The following is a 14584-nucleotide window of genomic DNA, read 5'->3' on the forward strand; positions in this document are numbered from 1 at the left end:
CTCATGTTTAATTGGGTTACTAGTGCTAGTTTGCAAAAGAAGCAAATTTTGTCTAATTAGTTTTGTTACATTAAACAAATAGATGCAGGGAATCTCTAAGTTAATTCCCTTATACTAATATTTATAACATTGACCTGTCATTTTTTAGCCATTAATCATCCTAGATGGATGGATCAAATTAGTCCACACTTATCACGAGAAATCTAGTTAACGTAATATTTCGTTACTAAAGTTTACACTAACGAAATATGAGGGTATTTAGAAAAAAATAAATGATACGTAGTATAATAGAGGGTAAAGTAGAAAAATAATAAAAATGCTAAATTCAAAATAATATGAATCATTTATTTCAACAAATAATTTGACCAATATTTTTTAGTTCTCGTTATAGACTTAATTTTATTGGAAGTTGTTATACCATGGACTAGGGATAAGGTGGACCATAGTCCTAAATTGTGCATTTTTAGTTTTGAAATTGTGAGCTTCTAGAATATAAATTGTGTTTATATGTCAAAACACATAAATTGTATATGTTAACATTGTGTGTTCGTAGTATACAAATTGTAAATTTGTAAAAGGCATGTAAATTGTGAGCATTTAGTATGTAAATTGTGAATATTCACATTGTGTGTTCGTAATATACAAATTGTGAATTTTTAAAAGATAATTTGAATATTTAGTAGGTAAATTTTGAACATTCAAAATTTGGATACACCTTACAAGGTGAATCCGGATCCATAGAATAATTTTTTACGCTTTATTGATTTTTGGAAAAAGTGTCAAATAGACCACTGAACTTATAGCTTTTGTGCAATTGGGCCATTGAACTTAAAAAGTGTGCAATTCAACCATCAAACAAGCAAAATTTGTGCAATTGAACCATTTTTACAAAAAATTTTAATTCAATTTGAGTTAAAAATATTTCAATATTGACTCCCAACTAAGTATGGTAGAAGAAAATGCCACTCTTAATACATATATGTTAGTAATATAATTGGATTTTACCAAAAAATTTTGTAAAAATGGTCCAATTGCACAAATTTTGATTGTTTGATGGTTGAATTGCACACTTTTTAAGTTCAATGGCCCAATTGTACAAAAGCGATAAGTTCAGTGGCCTATTTGACATTTTTTCCTTGATTTTTATTAGATTAGTAGATATACATGAACATGTTCTAGTTAACCAAATGAACATTTAGCATGATAGGGAATTTTTTGAAGAATCTCCTATCCGAAATAGAGCAACAGCCCAATTCTTGAATTTTGGGCCTTAAACTTAGAAAGCTTTAACGTCAACAATCATTATTGCATGGACCATAGTCCACACAGCCATATTCCATGCAATAATTTGCCTAACGCCAACTACCCAATGTTCTTTCTAACAATAGAGAAAAAATAACAAAAAGAAAGCAGTTTATTCATATTAACGGGAAAATATATTATTCAATCCGTTTCATTTTATGTCTAGTTTAAGTAAAGAAATTTGCCTAACGTAATTTACAATTCAATTGTGCATAATATATATTAAGTTTAGTATTAGTATATAAAATTTATATAAATAAGAACTACATTGACAATACTATTAAACAACTCAAAAAATTAAAATAATAAGAAAATACTATTAAAAAAAAGCAAAGAAGAAAGAACGATTTTGATCCTTGAATAGTAAACTGGACATGTAAAGAGAGAATATTTAAGTCATTTAAACGTAGTAGTTCAATACTAAACACTTTATGTCATCCTACAATAACAATTATTTTGTTACTAGTACCGGGAATTAAATCCAAAATATTATTATTCTAATCTCTTGAAAACTTGTTTAGACTCATCATTAATAGGACTCTAGTAGTGTAGTCTCTTTAGACTTCTTGTTGTGTAGTTGTCTATATGTATTTATGTGATTATTGTAACCCTAACAGATTATTCAATACACATACATTCATCTGGTATCAATCGCTTGGTTACGATCCTGACTAATGGCTTCCGTAAATCAGTCCGAAGCTTCATCTGAGTGCACCATCACTGCTGCGGCGTCGCCGGCTCTCCCCTCGCCTGCTCCGATGTCTCTCAACTCCGCCCATCACTTTGTCTCTCTCAAGCTAACGTCGAAGAATTACATGTACTGGCGAGCGCAAATCCTTCCGTTCCTCCGTGGTCAGACTCTGCTCCGGTTCGTTGATGGTTCCTCCGTGTGTCCGTCGCGGCCGGAAGCTGATAAGGATGCCGAAACGCCGCTGCCTGAGGATCCCGCTGTCGCGGCCTGGGAACAGCAAGACCAGGTCGTCCTCTCGATGCTTGTTGCGTCCTTGTCGGAAGAGGTTCTGTATCTCGCTCTCAGCCACACCACATCTCGGTCGTTGTGGCTGGAAATCGAGACTGCCTTCGGGTCCGTCACTCGAGCTCGTTCCCTTGGCCTTCTCACACAGTTGCAGGAGCTGCGTCAAGGTGACAGCACGGCTTCGGAGTACCTTGGGCGTGCAAAGGTTCTGGTCGAGGAGCTTGCGATGGCGGGGCAACCGGTGTCGCTTGACACGCAGAACTTATACATCTTCAAAGGATTGCGGCCAGAGTTCAGGGCTATGGCGTCTTCCCTGGTCACTGTTGGATCTCTGGTGACCATTGCCCAGCTTTCGGACTTGCTGCGTGCTCAGCAATTTATTAGCAGCGACAATTATTCCCCTGCAGCGGATTCCCAGCCGGCGGCGATGCTGTCGCGGCGAGCAGGTGGGGCCGACAGTCGGCTGATGTTGGTGGATGGCGTGGTGGTGGTCGCGGCTCGGGACGTGGTCGCGGTTCGGGCCGTGCTGGACGCGGTGGCGGCAGGTGGCCTCGCTGCCAAATATGCCGCAGCCATGGGCATACGGCGGTGCATTGCTACCGGCGGTACTCCGAGCCGGCCTCTCCGCAGGTTCACGTTGCGGCTGTCCCTGGTGATTCGGCGTCGCACTCCCAGGCTTGGTTTCCAGACACGGGTGCTACTCACCACGCCACGCCATCAGAGGATGTGCTAGCAGACACGGAGGCCTATCGTGGTTCTGACTCTCTCCGGGTTGGAAGCGGTGAAGGTTTGTCTATTACCCGTATTGGTCATGCCCATGTTTCCTCGTCTCGGTCTCTTAATTTGTCTAGTGTTTTGGTTGTTCCTAAGCTATCTCATTCGTTACTTTCTGTTCAAAAATTTGCCCGTGATAATCATGTTTATTTTGAATTTTATCCCTCTTTTTTTGTGGTTAAGGATATCGTCACCAAAACTCTGCTACTTAGAGGTCCGAGTATGGGTGGGCTATACACGTTGCGGCTTCCTGTGTCTCCATCCGTGCCTTCTGCGCTTCTGTCTGCCCGGACTACATCAAGTGTGTGGCATAGTCGTTTAGGACACCCTCATTTTCGGGTGTTAAATAAAGTGTTACGTAGTTGTTCTGTTAGTAAGCTAGATATGAGTTCAACTCAATTATGTTCGTCTTGTCAATTGGGAAAGTCCTCCCGTTGTTCTTTACCTCGTGTTAATTCGCAAAGTTCTGCAGTATTAGACTTGATTTATACAGACATTTGGGGCCCTGCGCCTGTTCTCTCTAGTACTGGTTTTCGATATTTCGTCTTATTCGTTGATGACTTTTCTAGATACTGTTGGCTGTTTCCGTTGCGTCTTAAATCTGATTTATACTGTGTGTTTGCTAAATTTCGAACAATGGTTGAAAATCAGTTTTCCTGCAAAATAAAGGCTCTTCAGTCTGATCTGGTGGGTGAGTACAATAAGTTGAGTTCTGTCTTAGCTTCGCTTGGCATTGTTCATCGTAAGTCTTGTGCTTATACACATGAGCAAAATGGCTGTGTTGAGCGTCGCCATAGACACATTGTGGAGACTGGGCTTGCTCTTCTGGGCCAGGGCTCTGTTCTGTTTCGTTTTTGGGACTATGCATTTGAGGCTGAGGTGTATCTGATTAATCGGTTGCCTTCCTCCGCTATTCAGATGGATAGTCCTTATTATAGGTTGTTTCAGTCTGAGCCTTCTTATTCTCATCTCCGGGTGTTTGGGTGTCTTTGTTTTCCATACCTTCGGCCTTATAATCGTCACAAGTTTGCTTTTCGGTCTTCCGCTTGTGTCTTTCTTGGTTATCCTTTGTCTTTTCGTGGGTATCGGTGCATGGACCTCAATACGGGTAAGTTGTTTGTCTGTAGGCATGTTCGCTTTTGTAGAAAGGTAGACCAGTACACTCAACAGTATATTATTCATTGATAATTTACACTGTAAAGAGCTACCTATTTATACAAGAGTAGGGAAATAGGGAATGGACTCTCAGCCACTCAATTCAAATTTGAATTGAGAAGCTGAGAGTAAATCACTCAACTAACACTCCCCCTCAAGCTGGAGCATGAATATCAACCATGCCCAGCTTGTTACATATATATTCAACCCGACTCTTACCTAGACTCTTGGTAAACACATCAGCTAATTGATCAGCACTTCGAACATGCACTGTCGATATCAACCCTTGTTGCACCTTCTCTCGTATGAAATAGCAATCCACCTCAATATGCTTGGTTCGTTCGTGGAAGACAAGATTATTAGTAATGTGTATGGCAGCACGATTATCACACCATAAACTCACTGGTAGCTGCACCTCTACACCAATTTCCCTCAAAATATTGTGTACCCAAACAATCTCACTCGTGACGTGAGCCATGGCCCTGTACTCAGACTCTGCACTAGACCGGGCTACGACACTCTGTTTCTTGCTCTTCCATGAGACCAAGTTGCCTCCCACAAACACACAATAACCTGTCGTTGATCTTCTGTCACTTGGAGACCCAGCCCAATCAGCATCAGAAAACGCCTCAACACGAGTGTGCCCATAACCTGCATACAAGACCCCTTTCCCGGGAGCACCCTTCAAATATTTCACGATCCGGATAGCTGCCTCCCAATGAGTTTGTGTAGGTTCACTCATAAACTGACTCACCACACTAACAGGAAACGCAATGTCAGGACGAGTAATAGTGAGATAATTAAGCTTTCCCACTAACCTCCTGTACCTCTCTGGATTGTCAAACGCCTCTCCTTCTCCAGCTACAAGTTTGGCACCAGGATCCATGGCAGTATCACACGGCTTCGCCCCCAGCATACCACTGTCATCAAGCAGGTCCAACACATACTTTCTTTGTGAAAGAAAAATACCTTTCTTGGATCGGGAAACTTCAATACCAGAAAGTATTTTAGTATACCCAAATCCTTAGTATGAAACTCGTCCTTGAGAAAGGACTTAAGAGCATCAATTCCTCCAGCATCGCTCCCTGTGATTACTATATCATCCACATATACAATTAACAAAACACAACCATAACTCGTGTGCTTATAAAATACCGTATGATCACAAGCACTCCTCTGCATTCCAAACTTGATGACCGCACTACTAAACCTTCCAAACCACGCGCGCGGAGATTGCTTCAAACCATATAAGGACTTCTTCAGTTTGCACACCTTCCCTGACTCCCCCTGAGCAACGAACCCAGGTGGTTACTCCATATAAACTTCCTCGGACAAATCACCATGTAAAAATGCATTCTTCACATCTAGCTGATACAAAGGCCAATGATTAACGACAGCTAATGAAATGAAAATCCGTACAGAAGTCAATTTGGCTATGGGGGAAAACGTCTTTGTATAGTCAACACCATACATTTGTGCATACCCTTTAGCAACTAGGCGTGCTTTCAATCTAGCAACAGAACCATCCGGGTTCATTTTGACTACATAAACCCACTTACACCCAATAGCAACTTTACCAGTGGGGAGATCAACAAGATCCCAGGTTCGATTCTCCTCAAGAGCGCCCATCTCCTCTTCCATAGCACGCCGCCAACCATCATGAGACAGAGCCTCTCTTAACGACTCGGGAACAACTACAGACTCCAACTGAGACACAAAGACACGTGAAGAGGGTGACAGATCATTGTAAGACACAAATGAGGAAATAGGATGAACACACCGACGTTTACCTTTTCGAAGAGCAACAGGAAGATCTGTTGACGGAGATTGCGGTAAGGTAGAGCTGGCTGGTGGGCGAGACGACACCTTTCGCACAACCTTCTTCGGCCGCCTGTTATATACTTGAGTAATGGGGAGCCTGGGTATAGACTCAACCCAGGAGGAAGGAACAGTAACAGTATATGTGAGAAACGCATTATCCTCTGTTGACACAGTGACACAGTCTGGATGATCGAAGACCGCCCCACTATATATGGTATCCTCAAAGAACGTAACATCGGCAGACACTAAATACCTCTTTAGCTCAGGAGAATAACAACGATATCCTTTTTGAGTAGGAGAATATCCTAAGAATATACATTTAAGAGCTCTTGGGTCAAGTTTACCGTTCTGGGGCGAATATCTTGAACAAAACAGGTGCAGCCAAACACTTTAGGAGACAAGTGAAACAAAGGACTAGAGGGATACACGAGATGGCACGGAACCTGTAACAAAGGACTAGAGGGATACACGAGATGGCACGGAACCTGTGCTCGGAGGACACTAGAATACACGAGATGGCACGGAACCTGTGCTCGGAGGACACTAGATGGCAGTCGATTAATCAAGAAGGAAGCTGTATGGACAGCATCCGACCAAAATATTTTAGGGACTTTCATCTGAAATAACAGGGCTCGAGCGACCTCCAACAGATGGCGATTCTTTCGCTCTACGACACCATTCTGTTGAGGCCTACCCACACAAGAGGACTGATGTATCATTCCATTCTGACTCATATAAGTTGAGAAGGGGCTAGAGAAATATTCAAGAGCATTATCACTACGCAAAACTTGAACACTTTTATTAAACTGAGTTTTGATCATAACACAGAAGTTACAGAAAATAGTAAATAACTAATCTCTAGACTTCATTAAATATAACCAAGTATGTCTCGAAAAATCATCTACAAAGGTTACGAAGTACCTAAACCCCGATTTCGAAGACACACGACATGGACCCCACACATCCGTGTGAACCAATTGAAATAACGACTCCACCCTATTATTGACTCTAGGTAAATAAGTTCCCCGATAGTGTTTGGCAAGTTCGCACGACTCACACTGTAAAACAGATAAAGACTCTAAATTTGGACACAATTTCTTCAACGTAGGTAGAGACGGATGACCATACCGACAATGTAATTGAAAAGGAGTTGTGTTTCCCAGCAGACTGACAGAANACAACCCACCAGTCTCCTTCCCTTTACCAATAATCTCCTTCGTCAACAGATCCTGAAACAAACAATAACCAGAGAAAAACAACACACAACAATTTAGAGTTCGAGTGATCTGGTTTATAGAGAGTAAATTGAAAGGGAACTTTGGAAGATACAAAACAGAAGAAAGAGATAACCCCTGAGTAGCAATTGCATTACCTTTACCCAAGACAGTGGTGGAAGAACCATCTGCCAGGGTAACTGTAGGACCACAATTAAAAGGAACATATGTGGAAAAGAGACTCGAATTACCTGACATATGGTCACTAGCTCCTGAGTCAATGACCCATTTCCGAGATGAAGAAGAAGAAACACAGGCGACAAGATTACCTGTTTGGACGAACGTAGCCGACTGAGACGACACAGAGTCATGATTAGTTGGAGGCGGCGAGGAAGACACCTTCAGCTGGTTGAACAAAGCTAATTCCTCATCAGTCACCACTATTGTATGTCCTTCTAGTTTTATGACAGAATTAGCAAACCTTTGTGGTCGGACCAGTTTCGGGCATTGACTACACAGGTGACCGGGGTCTCCACAAGCATAACAAAATGGTTTAGGACACTGATTACGTAAATGATTTGGGTCTCCGCAGTTATAACATACCCTCGGTCCCCCGCGTCCTCCACCACGTCCTCCTCGACCACGCCCCCGGAATCGGCCACCTCGATTATCGCTGCCATTCCCTTGTGACAACAGTGCTTTCTCCTCAACCATATTATCCTGCGACAAGAAAACGTGTCTTTCTGACACGTCTCCACTACTAATGTTACCTGATGCATTCTGGACCCTCGCAAAGACTTGATCCAGTGATTCTAACTCTTTGTCCCCCAACAACTGCGACTAGAGAACATCATACTCCTTACCTAACCCTGAGATCCAACTAAACACAAGCAGTTGGTCACGTTGTTTCTTCATTTGAGCCACGTCATTTGAGATGGGCATAGCAGCGCACAAAGCATCACTCGCATTCTTGAACTCATAATAACAGTCTCTAATGTCTCGCCCATTTCGAGAAGGACGATAGACATTTTGAGACAATTGATACAACCTCCTTAGGTTATATGTCCCACTAAACCATTTATGTACTAGATCTCATACTTCTTTCACAGTTGTACAATGCTTCATTGACAAAATTATTTTCTTGTCAATACAATTAATGATTTGAGAGAAAATAGCTTTATCATCACTCTTCCACTGACTAACTGTGTCAGGAGATCCAGTTGGACAGACTTCTGTTAAGTGTATATCCTTTCCCATGCCACCCAAATTAACTTTAATTAAAAACTCCCATTCACCAAAATTAGACCCATCAGGTGCAAGTACCACATCAATTAACTTAGATGGGGTTGACACCACTGTTATAGTCCTCCCTTCAGCCATATGGCCTCAAAACCCTAGCAACCAAAGAACAAATCCGAACAACACAATGCTAGACTCGCAACTCTCTCGCTGCCCCCCCACCTTTGCTAACATAACACACCATAAAACATACCTAGGTCGAACGGGCTCCCTGAGACGAGACCGATGATGCCATTTTTGGCCGGAGACAACGCCGGAAAAACGCTCACGCGTCGGCGCGTGAACGACGAGGTGGCGGACAGCGGCGGCGCGTGGGGATCCCGATGGCGGCGAAACTTCTCCGGCGAGGTCGCGACGCTGCTCCGACCAAAGCCCACTAGGTCACTCTCCCTCAACCTCGCTCTGATACCATGTAGAAAGGTAGACCAGTACACTCAACAATATATTATTCACTGATAATTTACACTGTAAAGAGCTACCTATTTATACAAGAGTAGGGAAATAGGGAATGGACTCTTAGCCACTCAATTCAAATTTGAATTGAGAAGCTGAGAGTAAATCACTCAACTAACAGCTTTGATGAGGTTGTTTTCCCTTTGGCTAGTTCTATTGTGCAGGATTGTTCTTCTTTGCCTGTGGAGCCCTGGGGTGCCGGTTCTATGGTTGTTTCGCCTAGTTCTGTGCCTGTTACGCCGCCAGCTACTGTGCCTGTCTCACCACCAGTTGATTCTTCTACTCAGCCTGCTGGGACAGTTGCTGCTGCTCCACGTTCTCGGCATGGTCGGGGTCGTGGCGGGCCACCTCCGCCTCGGTCTCATGCCATGCGTCTTCGCCATATGGAGTCTTCGTCACCTCTACGGGCTCTTCTGGCTACTGGTGGGGATCCCACCTGTTATTCTCAGGCAGTCCTTCACTCCGAGGGGCGTACTGCGATGGATGAGGAGTTTAATGCACTATTGCATAATCAGACGTGGCGGCTGGTTCCGGCTACTCCGGACATGAATGTTGTGGGCTGTAATTGGGTTTTTCGGACTAAGCGAAAGGCAGACGGGTCGATTGAACGGTATAAGGCGCGGTTGGTCGCGAAAGGGTTCAATCAAATAGCTGGTGAGTATTTCTTTGACACGTTTAGCCCGGTTGTGAAGCCTACCACCGTTTGTCTGCTTCTTTCTTTGGCTTTGTCTCTTAAGTGGACTCTTCGTCAGTTGGATGTGCACAACGCCTTCCTGAGCGGGCGTTTGGCTGAGACAGTGTATATGAAGCAACCACTGGGGTATCTTGATCCCAGCTTTCCTGATCATGTGTGTCATCTCCAGCGTTCTCTATACGGTTTGAAGCAGGCTCCGAGGGCTTGGTTCAAACGTTTACATGATTTTCTGCTTTCAGTTGGGTTCACGCCTTCCAAGACTGATATTTCGTTGTTTCACAGGTCAAGTGCTGGGTCTCATCTGTTTATTCTTGTTTATGTGGATGACATTCTCGTATTGGGGAGTGATTCATCTCTTGTTTCTGAGCTTCTACAGAGTTTGGCTTATACCTTCAAGATTCGAGACCTAGGTGTTCCACACTTTTTTCCTTGGGATTGAGACTGTGCCGGTTGATGGTGGCTATATTCTTTCACAGTATCAGTACATGGTTGATATTCTTAATCGTGCTGGTATGGTTGACTGCAAGCCGTTGTCTACACCTATGTCTACGGCTCGTGCCTCCTCTGGTTCTGACTCCGACGCTCCTTTTGATAATCCTACTCAGTACAGGAACCTTGTAGGTGCGTTATAGTACTTAACTGTCACAAGGTCGGATCTCTCTTTTGTAGTAAATCGGCTGTGTTAGCACATGCATTCGCCTTCTATTTCGCACTGGGTTATGTTGAAGCGGGTGGTACGGTATGTCAAGGCTACTCTACAGTTCGGTCTATGGTTGCGTTCTACTCGAGCTGCTGTTTTGCATGGCTATTCAGATTCAGATTGGGCTGGTGATGTTCTTGATCGGAATTCCACCAGTGGGTTTGCTGTTTACCTGGGTGACAATTTAGTATCATGGGTCTGTCGCAAACAACGGACAGTAGCTCGCTCCTCGATCGAGGCTGAATACAAGGGGCTTGCTGATGTTGCAACTGAAGTGACTTGGATTGTCTCGCTTCTCACTGAGATTGGGTTACCATTGTCAGCTCCTCCAGTATTGTGGTGTGATAATTTGGGAGCCACTTATATGTGTGCTAATCCAGTGTTTCATGCTCGTACTAAGCATGTTGAGGTGGATTATCATTTTGTTCGGGATAAGGTGGCTTCAGGTGATCTCCAGGTTCACTTTGTTTCAACACAGGATCAGGTTGCTGATATTTTCACTAAACCGTTGTCTATAAAGCGGTTTGTTCTCCTTCGGGACAAGCTTAATGTTGTGTGTTTACCACCTTAAGCTTGCGGGGGAGTAATAGGACTCTAGTAGTGTAGTCTCTTTAGACTTCTTGTTGTGTAGTTGTCTATATGTATTTATGTGATTATTGTAACCCTAAGAGATTATTCAATACACATACATTCATCATCATTGATTTAATTAATTCCTTAAATATATAGCGAATACAAAATATCAGCATCTAATATATATAGTACGAGTGATAGACTCCACAAATATTTTATAAGTACAACTGTTATTATACTAATATTACACTTTGAATTTCTCGGAAAGTAAAAACAACAAAAAGAAAAACAAGTTCAAAATCAGAGCTTTATATTATAAATATTTAGTATTTGTTTTGGTACAATGAAACAAAATTCAAAATTTATATTACACTCTACATTATGTTATGCGGAGTATAATCTAAACTTTTTGGGTACAAATATAATATTACTATAGTTGATGATAGAGTGCAAAATATCTTGCAAAGCAGGGTTTAAACTTAATTAATTATATTTAGATGGTTAATCAATGGTAGGGTAAGAAGCCATTTTGGCAAGCCCACAGAGCCCTCCCTCAACCACGTCTCTCACCATTTTTATGTACCCATTTTCGCCCCAGGTGGTACCCCACGAATTCTTTACCAGCCAATACTTGTCCCCCTCCATGGTGGCACCGTAGCCCACCACTGTGATGGCGTGCGAGGCCCCGCTCCCGCAATCGGTGGCGAAGACGCCGCTTTCATAATGTTGGAGCACGTAGCCGTCCAAAGATATGACGGTGGAGACTGGCTGGTTGGTCACGGCCTGGAGGAGCGCGTCTTCGCCCTGCTCCACTTGATCAAACCCGGTTATGGTTGCCGCCGCGTAGCCTCCGGTAGTGGCGCACGTGGCTTGCTTGTATCCCTTGTAGGGATAGTCGGATTCGGACATGAGGCCGTTGGCTTCCTGCACGTACTGGAAGGCCTTGGTTGGCCAGCCGCCGCCGCAGCCGTTGTTGGTCTCGTCGCAGTCCATGAGTTGTTGCTCCGACAAGGGAACTAACCGCCCGGTTTTTATCTGGGTTATTCCTTCTACTGCTGCCACGGTTGAAAATGCCCAGCATGCACCTGATTCATAAAAGGAATAATTATTTACAGATCGATCGGATTATTTTTGATGATCCCAGAGAAAGTTGTGGCCACTATTTAAAATTAAAGTACTTGGTATGTCAGCCTAAATTATGAAATGAATATTATTCATTACTTACCACATTTGAGTTGATCTCTGATTGCAGTAACAGCTCCCCTCTCTACCCAGTTCACACTATTTGGAGGATCAATGACAGTACTCTCATTATTTCCTAATGAGTTTCCTTTTGGAAACTTAGTAGCAGGGTGAACGATATTGTTTTCGTCAGTAAGCATTGTGGCTTTGAATTCTTTCGGACTCATATCTGAAAATTTGTTCAGACCAAGTTTGTAAGAATGGTTGCCAGCTTTGTTGAAGGATTCAATAAACTCTAAGTTTTGTTTGAAGATTTTGAATCGATTAGCTTTTTCAACGTCATCTTTATATGAGCGGGCATGGTGAGCCATCCACCGCTCATGACGTTGGACCAAGGATGCCTCTTCAAGGGGAAGGGTGCGGGAAGTGACTTCGTAAGCACACGTCCCTAAGAGGAAAAGATTGCAAGAATGAATTTGGAGTTGAGGTTTATGGCCATAATGGTTAGGGCAAGCTATGCTAGAGGAATAGAGGATGGTTGGTGAGTTTTCTCTGAGGATACAATGCCGTATCTATTTATAGATTTCATCCATGCTGTTTGGGGAAGACCAAAGCAATAATCATATTTAAAAAAAAAAAACAAAAAACAAAAAACATTCAGGTAATACTTCTTCTTTTTCTTCCAAAAGATATAATTATCAATCCAAAGGCTCGATAGAGAATTTAGATGATATAAATCATATTGCAATGACTCAATAGCTGAGGCATAATCCACTAGTTTAATTATACATAATTACATTAGACTAATTGTTTCTATTATTAGCTAGTAGCAAACCTAGCTAGTTATTAATTGGCTTATAAGCTAGTGGGCACAAGTTAGAAAATAATTGTCTTGATCGGGTAATTATATTAACAGTGCCACACCATCTAATCAAAATAAAGCGTTACTATTTCAAATGAAAAGTCTCAAGTTCGAGTCTTATCTCAATTGAGGATGTCAACATATCATGTTCAGTATTAATATGTTTATCTACTTTGGTCTTTTTTTTTATAAATAAATTTATTATATATAAAAATGACTAAACATAATATAATTTATTTATTTTTTTAAACCATTTACTAAATGACTTCTTTAGGAATCAAAACAGTTGATGATCCATATTACTCTTATAACTCCATCTCAACACCTATTGGTCTCAACTACACAACATATCAATTATCAATATCAAACTTTTACCACTAAATCAAAAACTATAGCTAGTAGCAAATAAGCAACTTTATTTTCCTATACTTGCATAGTAATTAACGCCAGATTTCAGTGACAAGACGTTGGACTCGACTCTCCAAGCCGATGCTCAACACTCACGCTTACCAAAAGTAAATTCGGTAACAAATTGATTAATATCAATTAATTTTTGTCATCCCTCACGTACCCTATATATTTCAATAGTTTGTTTGAATTTCTATACACACTAAATGCGCTATAAAATCAATAATTCAGATATTATATTTTGTTAAACATGTAAAATGCAAATATGAAACCGATGTGTGTATATATATATATATATATATATACACACACACACACATACACATACTTGTACAATATACATATAAGATTGACACTTGACACTATATGATTGAATAAATAATATCGAAACATATGTTATAATCGATATGAATATGGTTGTATAAGTGTCAAATATTTTATATTTGACATTCTTTCCAGTTCCCAAATTCGTCTAGTCTCTTTGTTATGATAAATCAACAACAGAAGAATAGATTGGAGAGGGATATGATCTTGAAATTTCGCAATGTATGCTTTCTTCTTCCTTCCATCCCTTTACGGACAGGGAAGGCTTAGCTTGAGGGAGAGGAGGGGTAGGGGTGGGGGTAGTGTTGAAACTCTTCAATGATTTAATGAGAGAATTGGAATCCAATCCAAATAATAATAATAGAATACTCACACCTATATATATTATCACAAACCACCTATAATATGTGGATACTTTATCTCTCTTTATTTATAGGTTCAGCCCATTATCCAAAGGGATAATGGAAGAAATAAGCTTTATATATTTATAGCAATTCATATATTTGTCTTGAGCAACGGCTCAGAGAGTTAAGTTCAACATATTACCATCGAAATGTAGTAATGACGGTTACGTAAGTATAAAGAAATAAACTTGTGTTTGGTCCTGACAATTATTTTTCTACAGCGCGCACGACGACTAAAACTTCAAACTTGTATTTGGAGTCTAAAGTTAATAATGCATGTATTGCCATAAAATAAAGAATTACAAGCTAATATCATTGGACTATAAGATTATCAGATTATGCATGTATTGCCATAAAATAAAGAATTACAAGCTAATATCATTGGACTATAAGATTATCAGATTATGACTGCTATGGTTGCATATAACCGCAAGATGAAAATT

At 41.4% G+C, this 14584-nt stretch overlaps 1 protein-coding gene across 1 annotated transcript; it reads right to left on the bottom strand.

Annotated features, from left to right (window-relative positions):
* Window positions 1-11254: 11254 nt before the first annotated feature.
* LOC116032825 (ervatamin-B-like) lies at window positions 11255-12670 on the bottom strand. The gene is made up of 2 exons (XM_031275545.1): window positions 12187-12670; window positions 11255-12046 (listed from the first exon to the last, which is right to left on the bottom strand). Exons 1-2 carry the CDS (start codon window positions 12512-12514, stop codon window positions 11463-11465), a joined length of 912 nt encoding a protein of 303 aa, XP_031131405.1. The 5' UTR covers window positions 12515-12670; the 3' UTR covers window positions 11255-11462.
* Between the last annotated feature and the right edge of the window lie 1914 nt (window positions 12671-14584).

The sequence above is a fragment of the Ipomoea triloba genome, chromosome 10 (assembly GCF_003576645.1).
Source record: "Ipomoea triloba cultivar NCNSP0323 chromosome 10, ASM357664v1".
Taxonomy (NCBI): domain Eukaryota; kingdom Viridiplantae; phylum Streptophyta; class Magnoliopsida; order Solanales; family Convolvulaceae; genus Ipomoea; species Ipomoea triloba.

Coding starts and splice junctions, on each gene's coding strand:
- LOC116032825 (XM_031275545.1), bottom strand. CDS start 12,514: ATGGCTCACCATGCCCGCTCATATAAAGATGACGTTGAAAAAGCTAAT. Junction 12,047..12,186: donor CAGAGATCAACTCAAATGTG/GTAAGTAATGAA, acceptor TTTATGAATCAG/GTGCATGCTGGGCATTTTCA.